The sequence below is a fragment of the Haliotis asinina genome, chromosome 7 (assembly GCF_037392515.1).
Source record: "Haliotis asinina isolate JCU_RB_2024 chromosome 7, JCU_Hal_asi_v2, whole genome shotgun sequence".
Taxonomy (NCBI): Eukaryota; Metazoa; Mollusca; class Gastropoda; order Lepetellida; family Haliotidae; genus Haliotis; species Haliotis asinina.
Genome location: NC_090286.1, coordinates 47,697,998 through 47,715,304, shown reverse-complemented (window position 1 = coordinate 47,715,304; position 17,307 = coordinate 47,697,998). Strand labels below are relative to the sequence as shown.

Below are 17,307 nucleotides of genomic sequence, written 5' to 3'. Positions count from 1 at the left end.
CGTGGGCTTCAATGTAGGTGTGATATGGCATTTCAACCAAAATGTGATCTGCATAAGCTGTGATAATGTACATATAAAGAGAACACGAACCTGCCAAAATATATTGTACTATGTACAGAGTACTCATGACCAGGGTACACAATGGACTTTAGGAAACATAGATTCAATGTTAGTGATAAATGCATAACACAAATAAAATGTAGAAACACTGTTGAGAAAGTAGAGAAATGTGCACCAGATAATACTACAGAAATTATGTTCCTTCATTTAAATCCGTTTATACCAATCAGACAGAGTTCAAGTTCTTATCAAAGAAAAATGAAATTGACATAATTTGATCGATAAGTATTGATTTCAATACGTGGCTTCAAACACGAAGCAAAAGTGCTCTATCAATCAGTTTGTTAACACGCCTCTTTAAGGTGGATACTACTGCAGAAAAAATAACTAGGCATTCAACACATTGGGTCAGTTCACAATTGTATAGAAAATGCGTTGTTGCAATAACCCGTAGCAACGCTAACCTGAACACCTCTCACGACTATAAATCCACTGCTAAATTAATTGAAGGAATATTTCATATAACGCACCAAGGAATATATCTGACGGATGAATCGGGTCGGTTCTGATTATAGCTGATATTGTCTGGGACTACTGTGAAGCACGTGCTGTTTCCCTAGTTTCATTTTGTAGCAACTGGTCTTTTATTATTCTTTATCAAAAGAATAATAATGCTAGATAACATGTACAACCAAATTGATGCATCTGCAGAAAGAATCATGGGAAGACCCAGTCCAGCTCAGTCTTAAATTACTTACTGACCGGCGCGATATTGTAAGTTTCAAAACGCCTTCACAACATTTCAGACATATAGTGACCCGGCGTTATATGAATGCCATGACAATATTTCAGACATGTAGTGACCCAGCTTTATATGAACTGAATAGCTGTTTGGATAGACAATATTTACTTTGAGAAACGTTATTCATACTCCAAGTAAGTTTTGGGTACCTCTGAGAGAAATAATTCTGTACCAGATCTGCTGTCGCGAATTAACAGAATAATTGAGAACTATGTAATATACTATGCGCAATATCAATCATGTAGAAAGAAGATACAGATATATAGAAAGAGCTGTATATAGTGTAAGTACTAAGTTATTATTTTATGCATGGAAAACAATGACAGCATGAACTATTGCTGTCACAGTGCATTGGAAGATGAATAAATTCTTGTCACACCATGGAAAGGGCTTGTCTCAACAGTGAACTAAACACAAACATATGTCTCATGATGAACATGTTTGTTATCATCTGTGCAGTTATAGAAACATCAACACTAGAGAACAAAGTCATTGCATTGAGAAACAGATTGATGTGGAAACATGTTAAGGATGAAGCTTCTGGTCCTGATGAAATTCCTTGAAATTCCTCCTGTGAACCATCAGGCAGACAAACAGACACACACAACACATACACAGACATGCATACATGTACCTGTAGTTTCAGCTTGCATATGCACAGTATGGAACCCCTTGGCCAGGTTCACTATACATGCCGTCTTTCATGCTACATTAAAACGGCACATTATTAAACATGAAACATGAAAGAAATGATTCAAACTCTGAAGCAGTATACTGAGAACACACCTTGCACAACAACCTTGTTTAGGTGAACTGTCAATGTGACGGTGTAATGCTCAAAAGAACCAAACACAGGGTATGAAACATATCACCAAAGCTTAGTAACGTTGGTATTAGATTTTATTACAAATTGAAATGGTTATTTTGGATAATTTAACCAGTAGTGTAGATAACTTACATATTATGTAATAATAGCCTGACAAATGACCAAGGCAATTGGGCTACAAGTTGATAAATGTTTGAAAGGACAAAATGAAAACAATCAATCCACATCCATGATAACTTCCCCGTCACGTTTATATTGAAAAGTATGTTAGACAAGCACACAGGCACATATCAACAGTTTAAAGTGTATGCTGTGTAAGTCTCATAAATTCTCCTTCAGGGGATATGAATGTTAACTGCAAACAAAATGATGAAAAACACTTCCGAAGGAAACAACAGAATCAATCATGGCGTTATCAGAAAAAAATTTAGCACCAAGGATCATGTTTAAACTGTCACAGTTTACAACTAAAAACAGACAGGGTTTATATTCTCATTAACTTTTGTCTCTAATATACCAAAAAATCCAAGATTGGAAAAGCTAAAAATTCATCAAGATACTGCTCAAGGACATTTCAGTGATGAATTCAAACACTTATACCTGGATGACTCAAATTCTGTTTGACAGCATTGCTTAAGTAAAATGAATACAGTTAGTAAGCATTATTGCAAGAAATTTGAAGTAGTAAAACAAAATAATCCCAAAACACGCTGGTCTCACAACAATAAAACACTTGTATGAACTCATACACAAAACATGGGAACAAAAATGGATAACTGTATGTTTGATTACATACTCTTCAGAAACACTCGGGGAATGTTGTCTTTGTCCTTTCATTTCAACACACACAAAACAATGCATAATATTTGTTCTTACAGATTACATGACATACACAGCTGTAATTTTCAACCCAATAATGATGAGCAATACACTTTACCATTTGCCTCTCACATAATTTTGTCAACCAAAAATAATAAACATTAGGTTCATTATTCATTGATAAAACTGATGAGCGAGTTTACTCTTATGCCACACCCAGCATTATTCCAGCTCTATGGTGGCAGTCTGTAAATAACTGAGTCTGGAGCAGAGAATGCAGTGATCAGTAGCATGAGCACTGATCTACGCAATTGGGATACCATGACACGTGTGCACTAAGTCAGCAAGCCTGACTACCTCATCCTGGTAGTTGCCTTTCATGACAAGCATGGGTACTGAAGATCAATTCTAACCCAGATCTTCATGGGTGATAACACTGGTGATATCTGAGATACTTACAAGTATTCAAGGCAAGGCTCACATATGGTCTTTTCACTCTAACATTTTCAGGACTTCATTGTGCTTTTTTCAACATTCATAAATACATGCAAGGTCATATTTTACAAAAACTCTTTCAAACACAAAAACAGCATCCATTCTCAGAAGGAAACAACTAACGCACCATCATCAGGGATATCATGAGCAGATTATGTTATTTATCAGTACATAAATGAACTGTCCTCTTCAAGCCATCTGATTAATTCAACACAAAAATACAATCACTACTGCCATATCATCTTTGGCATTCTCACACAAAGCGTAATACATTTCCACCTCAACATATACAAATGTGTTTTAATTCTGACAAAAAATGGCAGCTGTACTTCGGTAATAAATATATAATATACCAAAAACCACTTTCAGGAAGCATTTGAAGTCTTGATTATCTATCAATACAAAATACATGAAATAACACATCCAGTGTGCAGTTCATATTTGCTATATTGCACAATATTCATACATACCTAATTTACATTAACTATAGCGATAACTAAGAACTTGACAGCTGTATTTACATAGTTTGATGTCACCTGCTAACTACTCCTAACACCTTGACACATGAAGCACATTCTGTTGTATTAACTGTTATATTTACCTACATGATCAACATATTTATTACCTTTCTTCTAAACATTTATCAGTTTATGTCTTCTACATACAACATCATGATACACATTCAATGAATAGTTTTATGAATATCTTTGATTATTAGGTAACAGGTATTAAATAACTATAATCTGGCTTTCTTAGCCTCAGCCAAAACTGCATTAACATTAACTGATAATCTATGGAAACACCATTTAAAATGTGTGAAACATTCCTTTTCTTTCTGGAACTAATGCCATGGAGACACTGTTAATCCTTGTCTCACCTCTCAAGATTCCATTTAGTATCAATTGTTAAGATTAGGCCTTAGCTTAGGTTCAAACAGTATATACAAAACAGCTTGGGTGTGTTTTACTAGTTCCATTTGTCATTATAGGAAAGGATGTACACATCTACAGACGTACAGTCTCAGAGATCAATTGACACAATAAATACTGTTTCGAAGATCTAGAAACGGTGTCAACACATCCAATATTATGACAATTTCATTGTGAGAAATGTTCTGAAGAAGGCACTCTTGTGTTTGCCTTTCTCAAAGCTACAGATAACACATTAGTTGGTTTGCTTTCAAACTAACAACTTTTCAATAGGGAAAGGTGCATATGTTATGATAAACTGAAATTTACCATAGCTAGTCATATGATTATCTCATTGCCCAAGTTTCCAAAACAGCATAAATCTTCCAAGTCAATTCATAGGTACAATGTCTAACAATGAACTGCCAGCTTTTGCAGCCATCTGCTATACTTAGCTGCGAGCCATCAATTAAAAATGTTGATGAGATTGTGTAATGTCCAGTGATCTTAATATCATACATAATATCAACAAGGTAATATACCTAAACATGTATTCTCCTGACATTAAGTATCTCACAACCAGATTACAACAGAACTCTGGGTATGCCATTCATTTTCCTTGTGTGTTAGTTTAGTTGTTAGTTTGGGCAATATTCCATCAAAATCACAGCAGGGGACACCGGAAATGGCCTTCACCCATTGTAACAATTTGGGGAATCAAATCAGGGTCTTCTGTGTGATGAGCAAAAATTTCACCCACTATGCTAGCCTACCATTCCCAGTGACTAAAGGAGTTTGAGTGTTTTTTGTTTCAGTCAGAATTGTATGATTGACTCAGCTTTTAGCAGAGATTTCATATGAATGTGAAAATGGTTTTATTGATTTCTTTAATGATGTTTTCACCACTAGATCAGTTATATTGTGGAAGGAAATCAAGTTTCTAGACAATTACCAAAATGTTGAAACACAAAAACAGTGAAAGCTTCAGCAATCAACCATTTTCAGCACAGAAATGAATGATTGCCTAAGAGCATACTAGAGCAGTTCCTAGATCATCCAAACTATAACAAATAAAACAACATCAATCTTCTGTAAATAAACTACAACTACAACAACACATAATGAGAAAATAACAGCCTAAAAAGGGAAATGAACTTGTACCTTGGTAAATAATACATTTTAATAAAACAATGGCAGCAAGAGTTAAACACATTGGTGCTTCATGTGCAAACATCAGATGAGTTCAACATCTGATTGATGGCTTTGACCTGTGAATATACCAACAATCAAGACAAAACAGAAATATGAAATGTTGTCAGGACTGTCTTACGACAATGTTAATATTTCACAGGTTAAAATTAAGGGGGGCAGAAAATCAATGTTTATAAATATGGACTATCATATTTTTCAAAGTTTCATTTCTAAACACATACCTCATTCAAAAACCTCCTATCAATGTTCCCCTAAAATACCCCACCATCTATTCCCTTCTTTTTCTTATGTATACAATACAAGTAAAATAAAGTCGAACAAAATAGTCACACTTGATGTGTATCACATTTATCAGTGGTTATTCTATGTAAACTTTACTTAAATGTTTTTGCTTACAGATGAAATTGTTATCAGTTTCCTGAAGATTCAGCATCTTAATTTTATAAATTCATATATAAAAACCCTGTTTGCTTGGCAAGACACAAGACTGTCGGGATAATTTTTTAGCGTAACAAATACTAAATGTGATGATCTCAAATCTGACATAAATAAATGTTTCACTTCGAAGTCTGTATTAGTCTACATGCATACAGAGGAGTATCATTCCAACACTTGAGCATGTCATTATCGCTACTTTCATAAAACCTTTAAAGCAATCATTAAATATCTTCTTTGGCAAGATCACTGGTATCCATTCACTGGTACAAAGGTTATTTACATAGTGTTTTGGTCAGATGATTCCATTTTTTGACAAGTTATATGTATAAGGGTTACTTATGTATTGTTTTGGTCAGATGATTCTATTTCTTGACAAATAAAATGTTTAAAAAAGAGTGTTAATTTATAAAGCCAGGATGTCAGTAATGCTGACTTAGATTCCTTTTTCCATGAGAATGTAGTAAGTCCTCCCAGGATAACCAGACATTCCTGAAATATAAATCTAGTCAGCTTATATTTTCACCTGAATCAAATGATGATGTATTATTTACACACCAAGTTTTCAGCTGTATGATAGCAGTTCGGTAAATGATCAGTTCTGTACCAATGAATTCAGTTACTGATACAATGAGCAATGCACCAGGCATTAGGTTGCCATGACCTACATAGAACTCAAACACTGATATCTCACCCCTCTATTCGTCAGTCACCTCAAGTATATGAACAAACCGTCTTTGTTTCACATCAGTCACAAAAGCTAGAAGTCAGATAAGACCATTAATTGAGATAGATTTCAAATTCTTTCAGAGGGTTGCCATATCTGTTGATAGTCTGTTGGTATTTTTCCATTTACATATTTCACAGCCATATTCAAGTCAAACAAAACATCCCTCTCAGCAGGTGGGAATGTGCAGATCAAATACCAAAAGATGACATTAGCCAGAAGATAACATAGATGATGGCGAGTGTTCCGACAATGAGCCATGCAGCACTGTAGGAGCCTGAAACAGAAACAATAGACTCAGGACCTTTCTCTGGTCTAGTCTGTACAAGAGAAACCAGTAACTGATATCATTATCATTATGTCACTATTTGGGCCTGGATTTTTTTAAGCTCTCGCAGTGCTAAAATGGTTGTAAGTTAATTTAAATGAATGGCACTTACGACTATCTTAGCGCTAAGAGGGCTTCGAAAATCTAGGCCGTGGGCTTGTTGACATGGTATTGTTCAAGTTGCCAAGTCTCATCACCTGACCTATCAAATTATGACCAGCTGGGGCCAAATTTAACCTGGAATCCTATGGAGATGACTTTGCGTGATGATGGACCATGTGGGTAAGGATTGTATTGCACTGACACTAGTGTTATAAAGGTTTGCATCACAGTAGCAGATGCCAGGAATGCATACTGACAAGGTGTTTACAAGCAGGAAGTCACATCTAGCTGTTGAGCATGATGAAAATTGTACACAATGACACTGAACGCACTGGGATTCATATGACACTCAGTTATGAGATGTGAAACTAGCTCTGAGGGGGATACTTGGCAGCAAATACTGACAAGGTGAAAATAGAGAAAGAAACTTTACTGCTTTGTTTATGATTATCACATTAAATACAATGTGTCATTTCAATATTAAAAGTGCTTCTGAGTTTAGGAAAATAAGAACTAAAAATCCTTCCACTTTAAACAGTTAGTCCTTATTTGTCTACTAAGGGCACTAGTTGAGAACTATAGATGAATTCTTGCTACACAGATGATGAAATACTGGAGTTACCACAAAGTTACTACTGATACAGTGATGACCCTTCTGTTTAACTTAGAAGAGATATTTTTAAGGGATGGACAGAATTGATTGGATGCTTCAAAGAAAGAATAGTTCAAGAATAAGTTGGTTGCAATCCATTTTGTTTTCAAAGGGACAAAAATTTAAACTACACATGAAATCTTGAAGAGATTACACTAACATCATAAAAATTACAAAACAATGACTTGTAGCATGCTTACTGGACAAATAGAAGCAACACCAACATTATAATGACTGTGGAGAATTAGAGTAATGCCCAGTAACATCTCTAGACATCAGTGCATTAAAAGTCCCACCTGCAATACACACATCCTTAATGCTGTCTTGTCCTGTGCACATAGGATTGTCAAAACCCATACTTGACCTACTTAAAAACACTGGCATATAATATTGTTTTATAAAGAAAGACATGATGGGCGTTTGCTGGAACTTAACAATCAAAGAAAAGCTGTAAGTGGGAGGTACCTCTTGGTGCAACTTGGTGTATCTTGATGGTGTTGTCTGCAGAAATGCTGAGCAGTGTAAAATCTTGGCCCCCTGTCACAGCACGGGCCCCTTCAGAGCTGGGCATGAACTCCACCCCAGTTACAAATATACTGTGAGCCTCTTTCACATGGTACAACCTCTGAAACAGGAACCAGTCATGCAGATATTTACAATCACACAAAGTATTCTTCATCTGACTGACAATGTTGTTAGATCACTGTCAGAGTTATCTCCCTTTATGCCTTTAGCTAACCTTTTCCTCTTTCTTTGATTTTTAAATGATTACATACAAAACATATTCATCACTATCACTTCCATTTACAAGGAACCAGTCATGTATTTAAATGAACATGATACATGGAAAAGGATTTCTGAACTTCAAATCAAAGTTTTCATTAATTTCATAATTTTCAAAGAAGGATTTCTAATATGAACAAAGAAAGACAGACTACTCATTACAGTCATTGTGATCAATTATTAGTCTGCTGAAACAGACTGATTATGTCAATGATTTATTTCAACATCTTAAGCGGCTTCCTTCATTAAGAGAAATCAACTGATCACTTACCTGTAAACTAAATGATACATAAACAGACACACTTCCAGATATTGTTCCAACACCAAGGTAGATACCATCATCGCTGAAACAAGAAAGGGGGATAATAAAGCATACAATTTTATGGATGACAACTTGTTTATTGCATAGTGAGTGAGTGAGTTTAGTTTTACGCCGCATTTAGCAATATTCCAGCAATATCAAGCCTTGGGACACCTGATATGGGCTTCACACATTGTACCCATGTGGGAAATCGAGCCTGGGTCTTCAGCAGCGTGAAGAGTGGACGCTTTAAACACTAACCTACCTCACTGCCCTTAATTGCACAGAGCAATATTGTTGTCAGGAAGTTGTAACACTGCTTTGATCATTCAGTTACATCAGTGACCTGGGAGGAAAGCTGGAAGTGATGCAGGTCTTGGATATATACTATCTTGGTTAGACCCACAACAACATATTGCTGCCAACCCTGGAAGCACGATCACAGGGAAATCCACCCAATAACCAGATGGTTTCCAAATGCAGATTGTGGTGCTTTCGATTAATGGACCACCTGTGTCCCCTTTGTATATAGCAGTGCGTGACTTCAGTGACTTGTTTGATGCACGTGTCCTGTACGAATCTGTCTAGCTAACATAGGTACTAACGTTACAAGTAATAACACTAAATTCTACTTGGAAACAGTATTGGGCTACTCTCTAAAAATGTTTTGACACAGACAGAACCAAGGTAAAACGGCTTGGAAACGATACTATTCATCTGACAATGTTTATCATAGTATCAAACTGCAAAATGCACTAGAAACTGCAAACCCTAACAAAGTGTAGTGCTTCCTTTCTAACTTCATCCAGCCAACCATTACCTGACTGCTAATGATGATGAAACGTCAGTCCCTGTGCTGGTATGTTTCTTGGGTTTAAATGTGCTGGGATCCCATAATGTCACATAGCATGGTGAGGGTTTGGAAGATCTTTTGCTTGGTATGCTCAGAGTATACAAGTTGAATTTGGCTTTGTTGCCTTCAATACACCCATATCTGAAAAGTAAAATTTGCAAAGTCACAGATTGCTTATGTCCTCACCATTGCAGAACTTACATATTGTAACCAAATTTCATGTCTGATCTTGGCTTCAGCGATAATTATGCTCTCAGCCATCACAGTGTTTCCAGCCAAGATACCAGCCTTACGCTGCATTTTATTAAGTGACATACCTTTATGTAGTCTGCTTCCAAGCTACAATCTCAAGTATAATAGTAATTTCCAATGCACGCAACGTCAGTCAGATGTAACCATCTTGGATATTCTGACGTCATGCTTGTGTATCATGTGACTCTAGGTCACTTATAAATAGAGCTGTCAAGGTAAGTGATTTTGACTTTCACAAGCAAGGTTGGGTTCCAGGGCTACATCACAGTCAAATTTTCATTTTCTTGTGATGAGACATTTTTACTGGATAACTTCAGTCTGAGTAAAGGTAGTCTCAGTGTTATTCGTTACACTTCACCAATGAGACGAACAAACCCTAGCAGAAGGTCACGTCAGGTAACCTTTCAGTGACCTATGACTGTCCAATCAATAATGAAATGGTTAAATACACTTAACCAATCAGACAACAGCTACTACTTTGTGATCGGTGGGACTTACAAAATATTCAGGTCACTGACACAGATCTCTCCACAAACAAAAATCTGCATATAACAAAGTTATTTGACCTGCAGTATATACGTTTTAGGGTCTCTGTTTACATGGTTACCATTAGCTAATATTTCTGCAAGATGACATCCTTGAATATTGCCCAAAACACTGTTTTCTGTGCTAACTCACCGTTGTCATGGTTGTATCACCCAAAAGGTATCGTATGCTAAATAGCATTTGGAATCGTTTGGGTATGAACCTTTTCGAGATTAAAAGCTCAAAGGGTATGTGCGAATGTCCACTTTCGCGATTTGGTTTTGGTAAGCTGTGTTCTGATTGGTCAATCTCAAAGGTTACCTGACGTGACCTCGCAAAAGGTTTTGTTAGACTCAAGTTGTGGAGTGTAACGCAAAGTACTGAGGCTTGGCTTACTTAGACTGTGGATAACTTTTAATTAACAAGGATATTATTAACACTTGGTCTGCACTCTAAGTATTTATTTGTGGATAAATGATTTTTAGATCTAGGGGGTTATTTTCAACCTAGCTGACATCCGATTCATTCTGACGGAATATCCTGGATCATATGATTCAAGTGTACAAGTTACAGATACAGCTACACTCACAGTCACAGTTGTCGGTCGCAAGTGAGTATTACATTTCCTAGTTTATTTATTGCTCTGACAGTCACTGATGGTCTGCGTGATGTGGAAGGTCCAAGGACATTCCAACCTGCCTATATTTACATTATCCATTTACAGTCTCTGCTGAGGGTCTCTTCTACAGGGGATTATTGGAAACGTCTTAAGTCGAGACATACATATTTCAGTGTAAGTTACAATAGGATCCGACTTTATTCTTACTTGCATCACATATATACAGCTGCCAGAGGTGAGGCCTCCTTGTTATTCATTCAAGATCATGTGATTTTCGGAATATATTGTTTACATTATCTGGATCCAGTTGCGGTTGCTGCATTTGGTTTCAAGGTTTGAAGTTTATTGTACAATCAATCAATTTAGTGGCCCAGGTGGCCCAGGGTTCTCAATACAGACTGGCATACAGTATTGCAAGACTGCTACAGTCACGAGGATACAGGATGATGAGCAAGGGATCCAGTCCAGATGACAGTTGGTATCGTGTCGAGACCATGTATTTTCAGTTTGCTACTTTATAAATAAACTTGTTGTTGGAACTTTATCTACTTCTTGTATGATCCTTCTGCATTTTGCCAGTTTCAACATTCATTATCTGTTAGGTCCTTGTGATATATTTTCACTAAATTTTGTCACCGACCTCTGGTATTAATTGTGTCACATTTTATGACTGGTGGCAGCATCCATTTAATTTTTGTAGTTTGTCAGTTAGTATTTTTGACTAGTTCTTGGCCGTTCCGTTGAAGTATAATAACCAGTTCTCAAAGTCAGAACTCGCTCTGAACTGAAAGATGGGACAAAACAGAGAGACAAAAAACAGTTTCAAAAATGGTTCAGGATGGCAGTCTGTGAAAATTGTTGAAAATACTCTCAGTCATACGTCTAGTTTTCAACATATTCTTGCAGAAATAACAACATGATAAATTTCTTCTTTTATCAATGCTAAAGATGGTTCCAAACATATATATCATTATAAGTGCAGTGAGAACATTCAAATCCTGCGTTTCAAGTTCCGTGCAGTTAACGGCTTGACTGCATCTCTGAAAATAAAATGAGTGAGTGAGAGAGTATAATTATATGGCACTTTAAGAAATATTCCAGCAACATCAGGCTCAGAGACATCAGAAATGGGTTTCACACATTGTAAGCATAAGGGGAATCAAACTTGGGTCTTTGGCATGATGAGCGAATGCTTTAACCACTAGGCTACCCAACCATCTCTCTGAATATAAAGTGACACCAAACTTTATCATTCTCTGATTAGCAAAATACACACCTACAACATCTATATCTATATTGTTCAGCTGGTTGTTTCTTAAACACCAGGTCAGACACTTTCTTCCCTTCTTTGGCTTTCCACACAGAACCTGTGTTGTCTCTGGACACTGTAACTATCTGCAAACAAGTAAATGTTTATTGTCAGCTATCATCATAAAATCAGGTTTTATAATGTCCAGATTGAATGAAGAACATAAAGTTGTTCTTTTATTATGAAGGGCATATCAAAAAGGTAAAATCTCAGAAAATATAGTTCCAGTAGCTGCAATGTATGACTGATCCACATTACAGAAAACTGACTACTGGTATCTGTCTACATGATCCCAGCGAAAATAAATGATTGTATAACAGTATGTAATCTTAGCCCTCTAAAGTAAGATCAAATCCTGGTACTGTGAAACTTTGATTACGCTAATTACAGAGTATTTGCTATACAGTGGAAGCTGTCAAAACCGGCATCTGTCCATGCTGGTAAGCTGTCAACACCAGCACAAAATCTGTCCCATTAGTGGCTTTTATATTCATCATCAGCTCCCAATTTGGCACATTGTCTAAAATGGATTATTTCTTCAGTCCCAATGAGTGATGGTTTAGACAGCTTCCACTGTTCTCAAAAGTACTTGCTGGTTCTAAAAGAGTCTAAGTATTTTGGCAACAAATAAATTATCTGTGACAGTATCTTCATGTCACAAAGTCAAAAGAATCATGATCATAATTTGTTAATAATATGACAGACATGACTGTACTCACGTGTTTTCCACATGGGCTGACATCCAGGTCATCAATGTCACTGTTATGAGCTTTCACTTCGTAGACCTTTTTCATGTCTGGATACTATAAAATAATGACAAACTTCATTTCTAAAATATGCTTTCTGAAAGGTAGTTATAATGGTAGTGTAAAAAACTGAATGGATCAATCAGGGTGAGAAGTATGGATTATTGGATGTGGCTCTAAGATGTGGTTAACGATTATAAATAAATAAATTCAACCATCAACCATTCCATCAGAACAGAAATCAGCCATTTCAGATCATATAACGGTCCATCCCCATCACCAAATTGACTGGGCTGACTACACCATCCTCTCAAAGAACCAATCAGACTTCACGAAACGAAAAATAACTGAAGCTATCAACATCAAACGATACCGACCCCTCATTAACAAGGCAGACCAAGGCTACCCCATCCCCACGGCTTACGATGAGCTCATCAAACCACTCTAGCCTCCTGTACAAACACTCTACTCTGTGTACCTCACTGGTTTACTTAGTTATCATCACATAGTTGTCTTGTATTCATACTATGCTCTGTGTATCACTGGCTTCTATGTTTATCCTTGTATCCATTTTTAACCCCCTTTTTGTTATCATCACTTGTTAATTAGTTTTCTGTATCCTGTATCGAAACATCATGTTCTAGTATTAAAGAAGTTGTCATCAATATGCACTTATCATATTTGACTTCCAACTTGTAAATATGCCACTCAAACAGGGTTAACAATGATGATGGGTTACTTCCACATTTAGACAAAAATCTGACCATGGAATATTCAATGGATGCATATTTCAAAGAGACATAATGTATAAACATTAAACACACTGACAAATAACCACTGAGCAAAGATTGTAAAGCCCATACGTTCAGTGTGAAATATAGGTCCGGCTCTATGCTGCACGATGTGAGCATAATCTGTTCTAAACTAGCCCAATCATTGGCGAACCACTGTGGATGTGACTAAACTCTTAACTCACTCACTCTAACCATACCTGCCACACTCTGATGAACCCATCAGCTCCTCCTGTTGCAAGAATAGAATGGTCGGCACCAAATCGTACCACTTTCTGAAAACTGCCATCTTTAGCAAAGTCTGTAGTAACATGTTTCATTGGTTCAATGTCAAAAGTGATATGCTTGGTATCATTGCTTTTCTCTTTTGAGGAATTTTCAGTTTCGCCTTTTCTTTTTCTGACCTTGGCTTCCTTGGATTCTGTGGATGTATAGAAACAAAAATGAATCAATTTACCTGACTACTAACATAAGATTCCAGTTCAACAAACATTGATAGTGATTCTGCTCTGTAAGGGATTGAAAATAATTACATGGCATACTTGGTATAATCAGCAATATTGATCTTAAGTTGTTTAGTTTGATATTGATTTATGACTAGAGAATTTATATTCAGGACTTTCATATCATAGGATTACCTACATGTACAATGGCTCCTGTGATCAATGGCAAAACAACAGCCTCTTTTAACAACGTTCGGTATAATCAGCAATATTGATCTTAAGTTGTTTATTTTGAAAATGATTTATGACTAGAGAATTTATATTCAGGACTTTAATGTCATAGGATTATCTACATGTACAATGGCTGCTGTGATCAATGGCAAAACATCAGCCTCTTTCAACAACATGCACAGGTTATATATACAATATACATGATCATGATACAAATTAGTCACTTCAGTGAGTTATTCTTTATCATGTTTAGCACTGCTGAACATCACAGTGGCAGTAATCGTATGTTACGCAGAGCTCCAGATAATATTTCAAGCGACTGTACTTCCTTCCATGTACGTTTATGTATGAGTAAATGCATTTTTTGAGGAGAAACCACCATTTTGTATATTTCTACAAGCTTAAAGAATTGAGTACTTTTACACAGAGTTCTTATCCTTATTGGGTAATTAACACTTCTAAATGCATAAATAAAAATGCTTCTCAATAGACCTAAGGTCTTAGTATTCTTATCTTGCAAAATAGTTGGCAGCCATTTTTAAACACTCAACAAAGAAGTCACATGACTAATACATTAAACTCTGGACAGTGGCTACACCTATAATAGTATATGTATATATAGGCATCACATAACATTTGCTAGCGCTGTTTTAGAGTTAGGATTATTTTACACAAGCCAGTTCAGTATCTGATTAATGTACGCAACGTATTATAGACCTATTAGGTTTTAAGTGATTCTTATATGTTTTTTGTACACCCAGACTTGGAATTAATTGAGTAAATGTGATTTTTATTGCATAAAATATGCAAATACACACCTTATCTCGAGCTCTGCTTATGGCCTGTGAGCATGGGGAGTGACATAATGCTCATTGGCACTTTTTCTGTTGACCATGCATGATAATGTTGGGCAAATTAGATATGTCTGTAACTATCTTACGTCTGGATCCAGAAAAACAAAGACACTAAGAACATATTAACCAACATTTAGCTCGAAATTGGCAGAAAAAGGCACTACAGACCATAGGGAATCAGTCTACCTGGCTGTTTTTCTGGAGAAACAACTTTGTATTTGAGGGAGTATGTGTGGCATTCATCATCCTGTCCTGTTGCTAGGTAATGGTTACGCCCATCATAGAAGGTATCACAGTTCATGACCGCCTGAAGTCCAGTATCATGGCGACACAGACTTGCTGACAAAACCTTGTTATCAGACAACTTCAGCTCATATATTTCCTGAAAACCAAAATGCCAGATGAAAATTCTTTGCATATACTTAAATTTAATTAATCATATTTCAGTATGTTTCCCAATCACGTTTCTAGATGGCAGTGTTTACTTGCACTATGATAAGGTAGGTTGCGTCATATTCTGTACTCGCATGACTCCAAGTGTATGGAATAAAGTTGTAATCAACATGACATTGACAACATGAAATTTTACTAAGTGTCTGAGAAGATGTTATTTTATGATATATACTTTTTATCTATTAAAATGTTAAATACCCTTTCAGAGATTGGGAAGGAAGAGTACTTTGACAGTTGGCCATTTTCAGCATTATTAGTCATTTTTTAAATTTAGAATGGGCCACTGCCCTTGTATTAATAGTAAATTTCAAAATTCTCATGGGCCATTTCTTATTCTATTGTGCAAAATGGCTGGCTAGATTGCAGTTTTCCAGGCGACAGTGAGTCTGTGCTACTGCTTGACGCTTAGCCCTGGGGCACCTCACTTTACGATACTTAGCCCTTGGATACTCCCTTTACGATTCTTAGGGTATTGGGTTAGGGTTAGTGTGCCTGGTAAAGTGCAAGACACCCAAATGGCCCATAGCCCAAGCCTTTCCGAATCCTGCCCTTGGCATTTAGAGCAAGTTCATATAGTCAAATTTGCAACTAATTTGTGAGGTTGAACTAAACTTTTTTCCATGTCTATAGCATCCAACAAAATTAGATGGTGTTGTTGTTTATTGTCATTCACTCTTAAGAAAAAGTTTTTACTGAAGTACACATCTTAAACTATGGCTAATTTCTATGGGGTAAACATACACATTTGTTGCACTGCATGGTAGTAATATGGAATATAATCCACATTTGCAACAAACTTCTTCAGCTTAACCGACTTCAGCACATGTTTACTTTTGAGAAATACGTTTGCATTGCCGAAATTTCACTATTGTTATACACTGCATAAATAACACTGCACTAACACATCCGCTGCGTGCCCAAGTGTGAGCACAGAAGTAGCACTGTTGTCAGTCACTGAGTGTCGTCTGTCAACGTGGAACATGACGCGTCAGTATTTTTGGTAGAAAACTTATGCAAACGAAAACGGCCACTCACAACAGCATTAGGAACACCTGTTTTAGCCTGACCACCCCCTCCTGCTACAAGAAAGTGTCGATCTCCAAGAGACCGTACCGCATACAGCGGAAAATCTGTTGTTGACAGCAGAGTGCCCTTCTGCGGCGCCATATTGGATTTAAGCTACCATTAACTGCGTTATGATAGTATCTTTTTATATTAGATATATACAGTTTCATATACTTTTATTCGTATGTAGTTTATGTAACCTGCCTAAAATACAACTAGTACTGTTTAAGTCTTTGTCTTTAAATTTCATCCATTAATAACATGGTTCAATCAAGTGCGAGCCTAGTGTTCTGTATTGCATATGCTGGCAACTACTCTCATGTGGTTCATTGCAAAGTGGCCTAAAGGGGTCTTCCCAAAGATATGCTCCCCAAATTGTCAATCAGTGCATAACATGAAAGGCTTTGTGTACACAATCTTCATACAGAAAACACACACACACACCCATAGCGTAGTGTTCACTTGGAGACTGACATATATTGTCTCTGTAGTTATGTTACTATGAATTAATCAGTTACAAAATATTTTTTTAAAAACTTCTAATGTACAGCGTGGCAATATGCTTAATATCTTAATATCAGAGCAGTGTAAGCCAATGAAGTTAATTTCTGTATTTTTTCCTACAGGGTCTGCATAGAAATGCAGACTTCACAGCTCATTAATTTATATTGACTATCGCATCTTCATGCTGAGAAAAAGAGGATCATTCTGATGTA

The 17,307-nt window shown here is 36.5% G+C and overlaps 1 protein-coding gene across 1 annotated transcript; it reads right to left on the bottom strand.

Moving 5' to 3' along the window:
• Window positions 1-1,744: 1,744 nt before the first annotated feature.
• On the bottom strand, window positions 1,745-16,718 carry LOC137291442 (guanine nucleotide-exchange factor SEC12-like). Its single transcript, XM_067822791.1, has 9 exons — window positions 16,562-16,718; window positions 15,260-15,455; window positions 13,746-13,966; window positions 12,728-12,811; window positions 11,976-12,094; window positions 9,271-9,444; window positions 8,421-8,493; window positions 7,832-7,991; window positions 1,745-6,561 (listed from the first exon to the last, which is right to left on the bottom strand). Exons 1-9 carry the CDS (start codon window positions 16,691-16,693, stop codon window positions 6,476-6,478), a joined length of 1,245 nt encoding a protein of 414 aa, XP_067678892.1. The 5' UTR covers window positions 16,694-16,718; the 3' UTR covers window positions 1,745-6,475.
• Window positions 16,719-17,307: the final 589 nt, after the last annotated feature.